This window comes from Apis florea, unplaced genomic scaffold (genome assembly GCF_048593485.1).
Source record: "Apis florea isolate Af1SG1 unplaced genomic scaffold, ASM4859348v1 contig_3078_pilon, whole genome shotgun sequence".
Lineage (NCBI taxonomy): Eukaryota > Metazoa > Arthropoda > Insecta > Hymenoptera > Apidae > Apis > Apis florea.
In genome coordinates, this window is record NW_028256702.1 from 1,242,119 (window position 1) to 1,258,580 (window position 16,462).

The window sequence follows — 16,462 nt, forward strand, 5'->3', positions numbered from 1 at the left end:
TTTTTTTAGTAAATACAAGTTCGATTAATATCTTTTTGTTTTATTAAACATTTATATTCTTTTAATTAAAATGAAAAAATTTAGTTTTAAAAATTTTTTTTCTATAAAAAATTTATACATATTGTGTACGTTTAGTGTGTAATTTGTATTAATTGTTTTATTTTGTTAATTTATTTTATTTGTTTTTTATAAATTTATCATTAATTTGTTTAATTTAAATTGTAGATTAAATAGATTATTTAAATTGTATATATTTACATAGATTTAATTTAATATAATATAATTCTTTTTTATTGATATTTATAAAATAATAATTTAAAATTATATTATTTTATAAAATTTTATTCTGATTTTAAAAAACTCTTCATAATTAATATAATATAAAAAATAATACAATATGTTCTAAATATAGTAAAAAATCAACATATGAAAAAAATAGTATAGTGATATTACAAAATATAGCAATAAATATGAGTCATTTTTCGTGGCTGCAGAAAATTAAATAGAAAATTATGAATATATTTAAATATATAAAAATTATAAATATATTTCATTATTAAATATAAATAAATATTGGAATAATTTATTGAGGATTACTTTAATTGAGATATTACAAATATATATATATATATATATATATATAATATATATATATATTATATATAACAAATATTTCTGAAAAATAATATTTATATTAAAAAAATAGTATTTCTAATATATTTCGATATCAATTTGTAAAAATTTTTTTTTTTAATAAATAATAAATAAATATTTCTTTAAAATTGAAATGAAATAAGAAAATTGTATTCAAATAATAATATTTCAAATTAGCAATTTTTATTATACTATTGTATTATTTTGTACAATAAGTTTTATATAAAAAAAACTAAAACATAAGTAATTATCTTTGATGTCCATTCCGTTTGAATTAAAAGGAGAATATATATAACTGCAAATAATAATATTTGATCTTTGTTTAAATATTAAATAAAATAATTTTTTAGTATTTAATTTTCGAAAATATTTCATATATTTTCTACTATTTGTTTTAATACGTTTCAAATTTTCCTCGGGTCCTTACTTTAATAAAAAGATTTTTATACATTTTTGTATTGTTACACAATTATACATATTACACGTGTAGTATATTATACGTTCGATATTGTTACGAGTACAACTAATCTTATTACTTTCCAATGCTGGTCTATTCAGGACGTAAGAACGAAGGTGAGTCGTTTCATAACAGTTCCACGGATTGTTCGTGTTTTTTCAACGTTAGGTGGAAATTACATGTCTAGCGATCGGTTATTAGTGTGAAAGCGGAGAAAATTAATTGTATCTATTATTTTGTCTCAAGAAAGATGTGCGATAATTAGCTATCCCAATGAAACGGCGTAATTGTTTGAAGTCTCTGAAATCGGTATTAAAAAAAAAAAACAAATAATTACAGTAGACTTTACATCTGTCATGTAGAAATTGTCTGCATTAAATATAATCGTTTACTTTTCACAAACATTCCTAATAGCATTCATCGTTCTGTGTGTCGGCTTTATTACATTGTATGTGTTTTAGAAGCTTTAAATAGAATGACAAAAATTATTAAGAAAGGCGAGGCAAGATTTTTTTCATTGTGAACGAATATTTGAATCGCATAAAAGTATAATAATAGTCATAGAATATGTAAAAAAGTGTTAAATATTCTTATCATTATTATTACAATGTTAATTGAAATGTAAGTGAAATATAATCGTTCATATTTACAATTTTTAACGTAACTTACATGTAATAACGTAGCACTTGATTTGAAATAGTTATTTAAAATATTTTATATCATAGTTATATATCGAAACATATTATCATTTGATAAAAGTCAGCATTTGTCGAAAATTTTTGTTTATTTTTTTTTATGTCGATCATACCTGATAGAATAATATCTATATATTGTAGTTGTCGAAATTAATATTCAGAGTGTTAATATATTCATGGAATATCTTTGATCGATTCTAAAGGGCAAAACAAACATAAAACACACATTTATTAAATTGCAAGCAATTTAAATTTGCATTCGATGAAGATAAAGATAGATGAAATTGACTCATTTCCGTCTAATACAAACTTTAATTATTCGTAATTTAATAAATAAATTTTTATTGACCAATACCAATTTTTTTACATTTTATTTATTCATTTATTTTTTTTTTTTTTTAATTTCTAGAATCGATCTTCCAAAAATATCTCACGAAAATATTAGCATTTTGTGTATATATATATATATATATAGAGAGAGAGAGAAAGAGAGAGAGAGAGAGTAGACGTTTTAGTGCAATGTTTCCTAACCATTTTCAGAAAAAGCACACAGTTGGGTTTAAGTGTCCCACGGGATCGAACTGCCGCCACGTTTGGAGATGCGCCATCGAGCAAATGTTATTTTTCACGTATGTATGCTGTTATTCAGCTAAAAGCTTTTAATGTATTGGCATGAATAATCGTTGCATTATATTTTATTATATTTCAATATATGTAAATAAATTCGATATTTATAAATTATTTTGTATTACATCTTAGTGAAATGTGATCTTTAATTGTCCAATTTACATTATTCAATTTTTTTCGATTTTTGTAATCTTCAATAGGCATTTTTTTATAGATTTATATATATAAAATTATTCAGTTATCCTTGATATTAAATGATTTTATGAACTCTCCTCAAATAAAATAATATGACTGATCATTAGGTTATAAATATTTAAATATGTTTAAATAATAATCAAATTTAAAAGGACGCTGAAAAGACATCTATTTTTGCTGATATTTTTCCATTTATTTTAAAAACTAAATTTAAAAGAAATTACAATGATATTATGCGATAGAGCATTTTTCTAAAAAAAATCTACAAAATCATTTTTGTTTTCAATATAAAAGCGAAGTAATTTGAAAGAAATGCAGTAAAGATATTCAATAATAATCGCTTAGTGATCGTTTACCGCCTTCCTATACACAAATAGCATTAAGATTGAATTCAAATTTTGATTCAATATCGATACGTGTTAAAATTTTAAGTATTTGATATTATTTTTTGATAAAATATTATTAAGACAATATCGTATCGAATCAAAAATCATTCACGAAAATATTGATATTCTTTTCATACTTTATGAATATATAATGTTGATATTTTATGAAGATAATTTTTATTTATATTAATCAGGATCAAGTATATATTATATACATATTATATTGATAATGAATATATTACATCATCTGTCTTGTTTTTCTAGTTGTATCTATTCTCTCATTTTGTTGAGTGGAATTCAATATCTGATCATAATTATAATATTTAGAAATGAAATGATCGATTAATGATTGATTGTAATTTTCCATGCATTTTATCATTAATAAATTAATTAATACCTAAGAGTTTAATAGATGTAATTATTTACTTAATAGCAAATATCTGTTATCAAATACATAAAATAATAATTCATAATTTCATTTTTTGGAAAATGTAATGGCAATTGATGATCAAGTAAATGATCTTTGTGATTACAAAAATGATAAATCTTATAATTAGAAAAATTTCTTCTGAGGAAAAAATAGATGAAAATAATATAGATAATTTATAAAGAAAAGAATTGTTCAAAATGATAGTTTTTATATGAAAGTCTTTAGCCTGTGTGTGCATATCCAATGGAATGACTATGATTCATTAATGACTGAGATTAAAAGATGATGCTAAAAATGAAGCTAACACGTGGAGGTTTTGAGTGCATGATGTTATATGGCACGTTGTGTTTTATATTTACTTATGAGAAACATGGTGGATGAAAGTGAATGAAAATAAAAATGAAAATATATATTATTAATAATTAGTTTTGTAAGAAAGTTTGAGCGATATTCATAGTGTCAAGGTTGCTTCAGAAGATCTATTTTTGAATTTCAATTTAATTTATTGACCGGTTTATGGCCAGTCAATTATAAATAAAATGCATGCAAAGTTTGAACAAATTGTGAACTAATACATTAATATGGCACTTTTTAAAATAAAAATTGTTATAGAGTGCCAAGAATATGAAACTATACAATTTTCTTCAAGATCTAAATTTTATTGTAAAATTTTTTCTTTCTTGCAAGAATTATTAAATTATATATTTCAATGTTAAAATTATAAATAAATTTATTAAAGTATTTCTTGAAAAGCAATGAAAATTGAATCACAGATAAAAATGTATAGTTGCAAATTCTTGGCATTCCATCATATTTTTTATTTTAAGATGTGTTGTCTATATAAATATATTATTCCGGAATTTTTTTAAACTTTATATGTATACAATTTTAAAAGTATAAAATTTATAAATTTTGACAAATGTTTACATTAATGTAATGAAATCTAGTGAAAAAAATTTAGATTTTTCAAAGATACAAAGAGAATGTAAATTAATTTAATTTATTACAAAAAACAAAAATTTAAATTTTATTAGATTAATTTGAATATATGATATTATTCAAAAAATGGTTTAAATAGATAAATAGAAATATAGGCAATCTCTTCATGCTCTTAAAATTTACAACCATTGTTTATAAATTATTATGATTTATTGTATTTGAATTATTATGATTTATTGTACTTAATATAATCATTTGATTATATTGTACAAAAATGTATGCAATAGAGTTTCATTTATATGAATCTATTAGAAAATTGGTATAACTAGACTGTTTGTATAATAAAAATCCATTTAATTCCTCCACCAGTTATAATTTTTCGTGTAATTAATAGTAGTTCACATTCATAATTGTGAATTACTTGTTTACTTTTTTTTATATAAAAATACAAAACACGTTCACATTTTCTCTAAATGATTAAATATTATAATAGAAACAATTTTGCAATTAATTTATTTTGTATTATAGATATAATATACTATTTCTAATTATATTATATTGGAAAAATATTATTCATATAAATGGAGTTCCATATATATATTATAAATAAAGATTATCTATAATAATTAAATAAATTATTAATGTAATTTAATTTATTAATTTAAAATTTTGTTTTAATTAGATTACCTAGGGCATCGGATGCACCGGTTGTAAGCGGTGGATCTATCTTTTCCTGGGGTACAAAATTTAAATATACTGGTAGAACAGAAAAAGAGGTATTAGAAGAAACGGGTCCACTTCGGAAAGAAGAACCACCTATACAGCGATGTCAAACTACGTGTCTTAGAAGAAAAGCTAGTAGTGTGCCAGCAACCCCTAGTACTCCTAGTCAAGATCTTGTTGAAATAAGTTAGTATCTTTTCTTTATATCTACACATAGTTAATATTAACATACATCTTAAAATCATAATATCATTTAATAAAATCATTAAATTGAGGCAAATGAAATAGATGAGTCAATAGTTATATATTTATAAACAGTTTAAAATACATATAAATATGCATGTAATATAGTAAAACCATCTGTAAAATTAAAATTTTATTCTATTCTTTTACATTGTAAATATCTTACATACATACACATAAAAGTTAAAGAATATAAAATTACTTTAAATCAAATTATTTGATACATTGTTTAAACGTTGTTTTATTTCTTATAACATGAATTTAAATGAAAATTTTGAGACAATTCTATCTCTGTCACAGCACCATCTCACTCTATTTTCATCTCGCTTTATCTAACACGAGCTAAAATTATAATCTAATAAAAAATCTAATTTAAATTTTTGCAAACTTTTGGCCTCTATAATTGAAACTTTAAAGTATATATATATATATATATCATCAATAAATATGATGAGACAATAACTTGAGGATTTTTTTCAATTATTGAGATTCGTCTATATTGAAATATTAATATAATATTAATAAATTTTAAATTTATAGGATATTCCAGTTTGCCACGTAGCTGTCATAGCGCAGGTTTAGACGGTGCGGGAATGTCAGAAGGTAGTACTGGCGTTCCATTCAGTTCGCCTTACTGTCCAGATAATACTTTGCCACTGCTAGAACCTGTTTCGGAGGACCAAGAAATTCATAGCAGAAGAAACAATGGTCAGTGATATTCTCATCTTTTTCTAATATACCTATATGGAATTTTCGTTTCATCGTTTTTTGTGGATTTTTATCGAATTGAATTTTTATGCTGATTCGAGACGCATGGCTTATGATACGTATCGACAGATTTTCTTAATTCTATTCTTTTATTAATTCATTTTTTTTACGTTAATTCTCATAGAATAATACGCATTTCATTTTTATAAGTATAAGCGATTTTATTATTCTCTTGATTCGGCGCGAATACGGATTTTAAATATTTTATAACATATTTATATATTGTAATATATTACTTCTTTCTCTTACTATCTAATCTATTTTTAATGCTAATTAAATATATAATTTTTATCTGAGCATACATTTTATCAAAGCTATGCTTGCATACATGCACAATTCATAACACTCACAATTCAGAGAAATTTATTCTCTATTGTATTTATTCTTATACTGTAAATAATATTTATAAAGGAACCATGCGTCACGATGGAATGCACTTGTAACACGCATGTGTAAATAAGTATGATTAATATGTTTCAGATTGAAAAGTTTATTTTTTTGTTAAAATATCATTGTAGTTTGTAATAACTGGGTAATCACAATACACAAGAAACCGTAATATCATGATTCAATTGATAAACATAATTTCCCAATTACATTTGTTGTTACAAATGTTGATTGCATGAATATAATTGTTTCTGATATATTTTCAAGGAATCGGTATTGCATGAGTGTTTTTATCTGGGTGAAAGGCCAGACAAAACAAACACAAGATTGATTGATATGTACATTTTAAAATATATTTTTATCATGTTTTCTTTTTCATTTTAATTGAAAATTTAAGCAAAATGTTTCACATACTAATAAAATAGTATATAGTTTATTATCATCTAATTATTATATTTTCTTTGAATGAATTTTAAATACTAAATTATTTAATATACATATTTGTATTATTATTTCTCTCTACTTAATTCTTAATAATTTTTTTTATTTTGTTTTTGTTTTTGTATAAATGTTTTATTATATTACTCATAATAACGATATAATAAAATTTTATTTATTAATAAAAATAAAAAAAAGCTACTCATAATATAATAAACATTAAATACAAAATAAAAACTTAAAATAACTAGAAAAATTTTATTTTAAAAAATTATTTATTATTTATATTTTATAATTTGTAAATATAATAATAATAGATTTAATTTAAATAGATTATTTTTTACTAATCTTAAATCTTTTGATACATTTACATATTATTTCTTTCTATAAATTTTATTATGCTTTCTTTATTTTTTTTCATAATAGACTTTTCAAACAATTTGTTTATCATGTTAAAAGGGCCTTGCATCCAGAGATATTCAATCTGATTTCATCCGATTTCGTTTAACATAAATATAAAAGAAGAGCAAAAAAGAAATTCTATTAATAAATATTTCGTAAATTTACAAATATAAAAACGTAAAAGCGTGAAAAATAGTACACAATAGTTCCTGGATAAGTGATTACATTTTCCTTCTTCAAAGGAAACGATCTTATTATTATTTTATATCATCAAAAGTAAACTTTTTAATCTTGAATAATTGATGATAATTGAAAATATTAAATCTCAATTGATTAATATTTAACGTCAATAATATTTAGTATCAAACGTGTTAAACTTTGGGTTATTTATAACCCATGCTATTATATATTTATTTATTATATTTATATATTAATATTTATAATATATATAATATTAATATTTATATATTATATATTTCAGAAATAATTTATACATCAAAATTTCAAGTTATATTATTAATGAATTATTAACTGAAATAATATAGTTATAATTATTAATAATATTTTAATGATAATTATTAATTTCAATGATTATTAATGACATGAAGATTAGAGACGCCAACTATTTTAAAATTTATTATTAAATTCTTTTTAAATCTTATTTTATCTTATTTTTATAAATAAATCTAAAAGAAAATTTCGTCACAGCTAAATTATTTAGAATATCTTTAAATCGATCATTTAACAAAAAATCGGAGATCAATTTAAAAATTATATAATTAACAAAAAAAACTTCTTGCAAAATTGAAATTCAAAGTCAAATTTGGAAGTTCAAGATCAAATCTTGAAATTCAAAGTCAAAATTGTTTTTATTTCATTGTATTTTATCATTATATTCATCACCAAAGTATTAAAAGAATCAATTGTTCGTAATATAATTATTTTCTTGAAAAATGATATTAAAATTTTATTAATTTTTAAATTTTATTTATAATATACTTACATTTTAGACAGATAGATCGTAAATACGTGCTATCGACAAAATGGTAAGAAATAAATTAGCTAGTGAAATATATTTATTTTATAAAAGAAGGCAAGATTATGAATAAAGGAATTTTATATTGAAAATGTCTAGAATATTCATAATTTCTCATGAATATAAATGCAATAAAAACATGATTTATAATGGAGACTTATAATTTATAATTGAATCAATAATTACTAGAATAATTACTTGTTTATGAAATAATAATTTCTTATTCTTTATAATTATTTTTTCTAACTTTGAATTGATAATATATCGAAATACTGAATATAAAAATATAAAGAAAATAAATTATATATATGTATTTGAACATTATTCGTTTTAGATCTCAGAGATAGATTTCATAGATCTTTTAACAATTTTTGATATTTATATATATATATATAAAAATATATATTTTATATATTTTATATTTTATTCAATTTGAGAAAATTGTATGTTTCGAGGTTTAATATTGCAGAAAACATTATATCTTTTTTTATTTATACCAGATCTCTTTTTGTTTATTAATCATTAGACAACTATGATCAATCTTTTTTGAAAAAAATTCAAGGAAATTCGAGCATAATAATGTACAATTTAATAAATTTTTAAATTTTCAATCTAGAAAAGGAAAAGAATATACGAAAGAAAGTGCTAGTTAATTGAGAAAATATAATGAAAATGGAAACTAATCGTGTTTATCAACCATTACTAGATTTGCATCGCGTGCTTAGCTTCGCAAATAATCTGAGTTTCGAAAAACATGCTAATCTTCAGAAAAATTTTGTTTGCTGTACAAATTTTTATCTATCTGGCTCGCAGTTGCAGAAAATAGTACACTTAAAATGATTTGAAGGATTTGATGATTTTATTTAGTCATAATATTTGGATGGTAAAAGGAATAATGATGGAAAAAAATATTAAATCCTTAATTTCCTTTTACAGACATTACGTATGTAAATGATTTATTATAAAGAATTATATTATAATATTTGAAAAGATTATAAATTATTTTTATGCAATGTTGATCATTGATATAAGTGTATTATATTTAAAATTAATAAATTTTCAAATCATTTACTCACGAAGGAACATATTTATTTGAAATCAACTATAAAAATAAAAAAAACTTTCAAATGGACGTGTAAATACTTTTATCCAGAGATCGAACGAAACTCTGAACTTTTATAAATAAAAGTTATATGAACTTTTAACTTTTGAACCATTTATTGTTTCAAGTTAAATTTATACTTTAATTTTGTCGTAGATTTCCATTTATATTGGATTAATAAAAGTTTTGAAGGATAATATATTTATTACAGATTTTTTTTTTTATATTTAAATATGGAATATGAGTAAACATATTGTATTTTTTATATAAATTTTATGTAAAAAAAATATTATTGTATTATTTTAAAAGATTAATAAGTTCAGTATTCATTTAATTTTACAATTAATATATTGTTATATAAATAGAATTTCATTCATGAATGAATCTAAACAGCTTCAACTTTGAATTTATTTATAAATTTGAAAACAAAATAAACGATTCTATTCAATTAAAACTTTTTTCTTATTTATATGAAAATAAAAATATATGAAAAATTTCAATGAGTACATATCAAATTACATTAATTTTACAATTATTTTAAAAAAGAAAATATAATAGTTAAAAAATTACTGTTATTATTACAACTAGATTGAAAATTTCAATCGTTTCATATGATGTCTGTTTTTCATTCAATGCTTTTGATTTATAGCATTTAATAAAATTTTATAAACAAATTTAACAAATGTTTCCTTTCTTCTGTTAAGTAAATCTATATCATGATCAATTATTCGGGAACTACTGTATTTTAATTAAAAATATTTTGCTTTAATCGTACGAAGTTTCGTTATTATGTTAAACAAAATATATCCTCACATATCTCAGCATTTTCCATTCGTTAAATTTAGTTTATTTTTATTTTATTATAATTTTAAGAAATTCATTGTTTACAGAATGTAGAATTGTTATATACTTAAAATATTCATTAAATAGAATTGATTAAAGTTAAATATTTTAAATTCTAATTTCTTAAAAAATATTTTTCTAATTTTATATCAATAATATAATTTAGTTGAATTTCATTATAACAAGATTTACATTCAAAAATAAATTCCTAAGTAATATTTTAGGTCCAATTTATTGGAAAGATAAGCATGAAAGTATTCTTTAATAGTTAAATATATATTTTATTGTATTATTTTTAAAACTTTATATTTCTTAATTTTGATAGGAAATTAAATTGTTATTAATTGATTAAAACGTATAAATATCAAATCTTAATAATCGGCTAATTTTTTAATATGAGAAATTATATGTATTACACAAAATTATACATAAGAATCGGATGAAAATAACATATTATTATTCATTTGATATATTACTTAAAAAAAAAAAAGGAAAAAGATATATTTATTTGAGGAAATTCAATAATTTATCTCGCATATTTAATGAATTACTTTGGTTTATATATGATTTACATTGTTATAATTTTAAATGAAATATTTTTGGCATAATAATATATAATTTACATAATTCTTATATATAATAATTTAATCTAAAATTTCGAATATTGTTGCGGGAATAACTGATCGAAATAAAATTCACTAGCGTCATATATGGATAGATGCTAATAAGACAAATCTAGGAAAGTTTATATTTAGTTACAGAATAAGAAGGAAGAATAAATCACAATAATTTGTTCTAGATTTTTCAGAATTAATCAATAGATCCGATTACTTGTTTCAATCTTCGTAATCTGATATCAAATTCACTTTGATTCGTTTTCCTTTCTAATGTTTTTTAATTTTTTTACATTTTTGTATAACTTAGAAATGTTAAAGATTACAATATTTCAAGATTACAATAGTAAATATAAATTATTAAATATGCAAGATAAAATCGGTCGGTTTTCTAAATAAACGTATATATATATATAGAAGACGAGATTAATCAATTAAAATCAGCGCTTTTTTGGCTTTTTAGATCGTTGATTTGTCTTTTCTTTTTTTTTTCTGTTCGTTTAGCAGTAGACGAAAATGATACGCATGTGAGAGCCACCCACAACACCACCACTACCACCACTACCACCACCACCATCACTTTCAACACCACCACAAATCGTACGAAAGTTAGAATGAAATGTCCCAAGAACACGCTGAACCGACCTCAACCGTTGTACAGTCAAAAAATAGTGATAGGCTCGGAGGAATTAATCGGGCGTGACATCGATAACGTCGTCAGGCAGCGTATAAATACCTTCGAAAAAAGCCCGAAGGTTGTCAGATCGACCGCCTTGATAATAAAGAGTTCTAAAATATCGGCGGAGTTATTGAAAGCTGGTAAAGAGATCGCGAACGAGACTTACGTATTCCCGACACCCGATTCGGGAACGATCATCACAACAGTGATAGACGACGGTCCGTTCGATTCTAACACCGTCGGTAAGACGATCTTGCGCAGGTCCAACGAGCAGGTAAGCATGCTCGTTCGTCAGGAGAATGAGGTTGAATGTCGCGGCATCGGAACCATGACGAAAACGGCAAACGGTTACATTGCATCGGAAACAACTGACGTCGAAGACGTTAGAAACGAAGTCGAAGCCACGAAACGACGGGAAAGGACAGGTAAATTAGGCGATGAATTTCTCCTTCATTCACTAAATAATAACACATACGTACAGGCTGTCTCATTTGATTTTGATATCTTGATTTTTTCTCAGTATTATTATTTGCAATGAAAAATTTTTCATACGAAACTTGAATAATGTTAAGGGGAATATATTATGATATATTATTATAATATATGCTTTTTCGTAAGTGGATGCGTAAAAATCGCGTAAAAGTCAATTTTTCTAAATAAAATTATATATTTTTTGATTTATTAATTCGATATTTTTTATACAAAAATATTAAAAATATTATATATATTTAAAACATATTAACTTAAATAAAAAAAATATTTCAATTTGAATTTTGTAAAATTTATTTTATACTTTCTGTATTCTACTTGCACATTCATACAAGAAATTGTAAAATCTAAATTGAAATATTTTAAATAAATAATTTTTAATCATAATATTTTTTTGTAGAATGTTGATTTGCATCGATTATCTATTAAGAAATATATAATTCTATTTAAAAAAAAAAGTTAATTTTCATACGACCTTTATACATTCACAAAAAAATGAATAACAGAATATACATACCTTGACAGCATTCAACTTTTATTTGAAACATTTTTTCTTAGTAAGAATAATAATACGAGTAATAATTGAAAAACCAAAATATCAAAATGAGATGAAACATCCTATATACGCGAAAAGACTCTCCTACCATTTTTCTCGCTGTATGTCTTCTTCTTATTTAATCGTTCATCCAGTAAATATTATTTATTGTTTATTGCGTCACAATATACACAGTATAGTATTGAATTTCCTTTTCTTTTTTCTCGCTTTCTTTTTGCATAACATCAAGCATGAATATATATATATATAAATATATTTAAAAGTGAAAAGTATGATCCTTTTCACGATTAGTTTTTTTTTACACTGCACTGCATGTTTATAGATTTAATCAGTGATTTCATTTAGAGGTATGTAAATAATATCGTGTTATCAAATATTCTTGACTAATTGTAAAACTCATTAAATTATATTATTATTAATATTTTACATTCTTGTTAACATTCCTTTATAAAAATATTACAATTACAAAAAAACAATTTATGTTTTAAGCTCTCATAATCATTATTTTTGTTGTACTAATTTATTAAATTATCATGTTTCTTCGAGTTTTATATTTTTTTCATATATCAAATTGTTTATAATTGCAATAAAATTTTCAATTAAAGATATTTTGACATATATATATATATATGTATGTATTTGTATTTACGTATTTGACATATATATATATTGTATGTATGTTATATTTACGATATACAGATACATAATACACATAATAAAAGTTGAAATTTGTGATATAAACGATTATGAAGTATTAAATACAATATATTTTATTTGAAATATTTTTTAAAATAATTAATAATATTTTGAAGATAATTGAATTCGGAGATTCAAATGGCACATTCAGTAAATAATCATAGATGAAAGATTATTCTATATTATATACGAAATTGAATAAAAAATATATAATATATAATTTCTTTGCATAAAACTTTATTTCTAAAAAAATCGAATTTGAAAATTTTCAAGTATTTAACATGTTTGAATTCAATTTTTTTTTTTTTTTAATATAATCAACAAGTAGTTTTAGTAAGCAATAATATTAGTAAGCAAAGAATTTTAATTATTCTTTAATTTATTAGATTAATATTTTTATATAATTATATCTATCCAATTTAATATTTTTTTTTAATATTTTTATTTTGCTTTTGTAATATGTAGAATAATTTTTTAGCAATTATCTATTCAATTAAAAACAAGTTAAATTCATGTATTTATTTAATAAGTTTAATAAACTTGATTCTCAAAAACTTTTTATTTCCAATGAAATTGTTTTTTTTTTTTCTATCTTTAAAATTCCTAGCATTTCTAAAATCTTTTTAACTAATATGTATCACAAATTTCGAGCAAAGTTGGTAAAAAATTTAAAACATGTTTTTATAAGTTAAATGGAAATAAAAATAAAGAATAGACAAATTTTTAAGACTTTATTTTTTAATTATTGACAATTAAGAATAAAATAAAATATCTCTGGATATATGAAGTGAAATTAATAAAAAAAATATAAAAGAATTAAACGATTATTCTTAAAAAAATTTTTTTAATTTTTAATTATCTATAAAAAAGCATCAATTTTTTTTATTCTTTATTTTTCATATTTTGTCTTATAGAAGTACTATTTAAATTTCCTCTTTTCGTATGTATAGCTTATATCAATGTATTATAATATAATAATATTTTGTAATTATAATAGTATTGTAGTATGCATATATATGCGTATTTTATACATAAACTATAACAAATTGTTTTGAATCCGTAATTATTATTAATTTGCTCTTTTCTTGTTATTAAATAAAATAGAAGGATAAATATTCTGCAAAAAAAATTGGGTGAGAGAAAATCAGAAAAAAAGAAGTATTGTTCATATAAATATATTTTTAATTCATTATTAAATAACATTTATTTGTGAAAAAAATAATTAAAAATAAGAGATAGGCAAATCGAAGTGTTTTTAATTATTGAATAATAATTATTGAATAATATTTATTTATAGAAAAAGTAAATAAAATAAGCAGGATTGGTAGGCAAATCCAATGTTTATAGCTATCTATAAAGTATAGTGAAGTAATATTGATATATAATATGTGTCATATAATAATCGAAGAGAACAGAGAGTAAGAAAGTAGAATAGGACTTTCTCATCAGACAAAAAGTAGAATAGATACTAATTAGAAAGTGTTGATTGTTTCAGATTTTTTTAAAAGTTTCATTATATTATTAAAACAAAAAATCAAAAGATTTTAAGAAAAAGAAAGACTAAAAAAATATTTTTTCATTCATATTTATAATCGAATTTTTAAAATATAAATTAAAAAAAAATTATAAACATTTGATTTTTGTGAATTGAAACTCAAATTATTTAAAATTAATTTATACATATATTTATTCAGTGTTTATCTCAATGAAAATCTTTTAATATAGAATGAAAATAGAATTTATTCATTCATGAATATGTAAGTTTTTTTATTGATATATCTATTAAATTCAAAAATCGAAAATTCTCTTGAATGTACTCAAGATGTAGTTTCAATTGTATTCTCATATATAAAGTATTATAAGAAACGATATTACATTTTATTTTTAAATAATTTTTATATAAAATAAGATAAGTATATAATTTTTTAATTATATATCAAATATCTTATGATTATCTTTTATAAATATGCATTCTTTCAATAAAATTTTTCTATAAAATCTTTATATACTTTTTGTGTTATTTATTAAATTTCTTGAAAGTTTGTTTTTCAATTAATGAATTGTATTATTTCTTTGCATAGATCTTAATTTTTAAAAATTATGCATTTCCAAAAAGAAATCATTAAATTAGAAAAGTTATAATAAATTTTTATACATCAAATATTTTATAATAAAATTACTTAATAGTATTGTTAACTCTTTAAAAACATAAATTTTTAAAGTATTATTAATTTATATATTTATAATATCAATTGAATATGTTGAATATATAATATTATTATAATATTATTAAGTTTCAAAAAAATAGAAAAAAAAAATAATGAAATTATTTCTTCTATGATGCTATATTATAATATAATAAAAGAAAGAACTCATAATACATCCAAAATATATAAGATAAGATAAGATTTGGTCATAAATTTTTAACTATAATTGTTAATTTAACAATTGGTTTCTAAAAATGATTCTAAATTTTGTTAATGTATTGAATTTTATATTATAATGAATTATTTTTATTAATTTTGACACATTAAAAATTCCAGGACAATAAAAAATAGAATTTATAATAAGTTCTATAAATTCTATAGATTCAAAAGAGAATTGTATTACGCAGCGACGAAGTTTTGACGTCTAATATTAACAATAAGATTTAAACTTTAAATAAAGTTATCGATTTTATTTAATAATTTAAAGATTTATATATTAGTACGTAATTTTGTCTTAGTATATAATCATTCCATCACTATTTTCATCAAAGGAATCATTATACAATTTTCATCAATGTTTTCTAGTTATCAGAATTTATAGGGTTAAAATTTAATGTAAGATTTAATAATAAGTTTTCCTTTGGTATCATCGTATAGTCCATCACTAAATAAATTCAAGGGCACGTTTGATTCCCTTATTCGTCTATATTAGAAAGAAGATTTTATATGTAATATACACATGTGTAATAAATGTTGTACGCTTTATTTCACTTTTCTATTATTATGTACACGCAATCATAATATATTTACAATTATTTTTTAAATTATTCGTTATTTCAAAGTATATTGCAAGTAGAAATTACTTTATTTCACAGAGGATTTGATATAAATTTTGA

General features: G+C 21.1%; 1 protein-coding gene and 1 long non-coding RNA gene across 9 annotated transcripts in view; one reads left to right on the forward strand and one right to left on the reverse strand.

Annotated features, from left to right (window-relative positions):
* Window positions 1-16,462, forward strand: part of Frmd5 (FERM domain containing) — a 60,705-nt gene that overhangs the window by 37,774 nt on the left and 6,469 nt on the right. For 3 of the 8 annotated variants that reach the window (XM_086908491.1, XM_086908495.1, XM_086908496.1), the window contains 5 exons: window positions 1,213-1,227; window positions 2,347-2,435; window positions 5,066-5,292; window positions 5,890-6,057; window positions 11,444-12,043. In XM_086908491.1, coding sequence (XP_086764617.1) covers window positions 1,213-1,227; window positions 2,347-2,435; window positions 5,066-5,292; window positions 5,890-6,057; window positions 11,444-12,043 — 1,099 coding nt within the window. The remainder of the gene's footprint in view (window positions 1-1,212; window positions 1,228-2,346; window positions 2,436-5,065; window positions 5,293-5,889; window positions 6,058-11,443; window positions 12,044-16,462) is intronic. The other 5 variants (XM_086908492.1, XM_086908497.1, XM_086908493.1 and 2 more) reach the window with 5 other exon arrangements.
* The window catches only part of LOC147657563 (uncharacterized), a 51,189-nt gene that overhangs the window by 15,425 nt on the left and 19,302 nt on the right, over window positions 1-16,462 (reverse strand). The gene's annotated exons all lie outside the window — the stretch shown is intronic.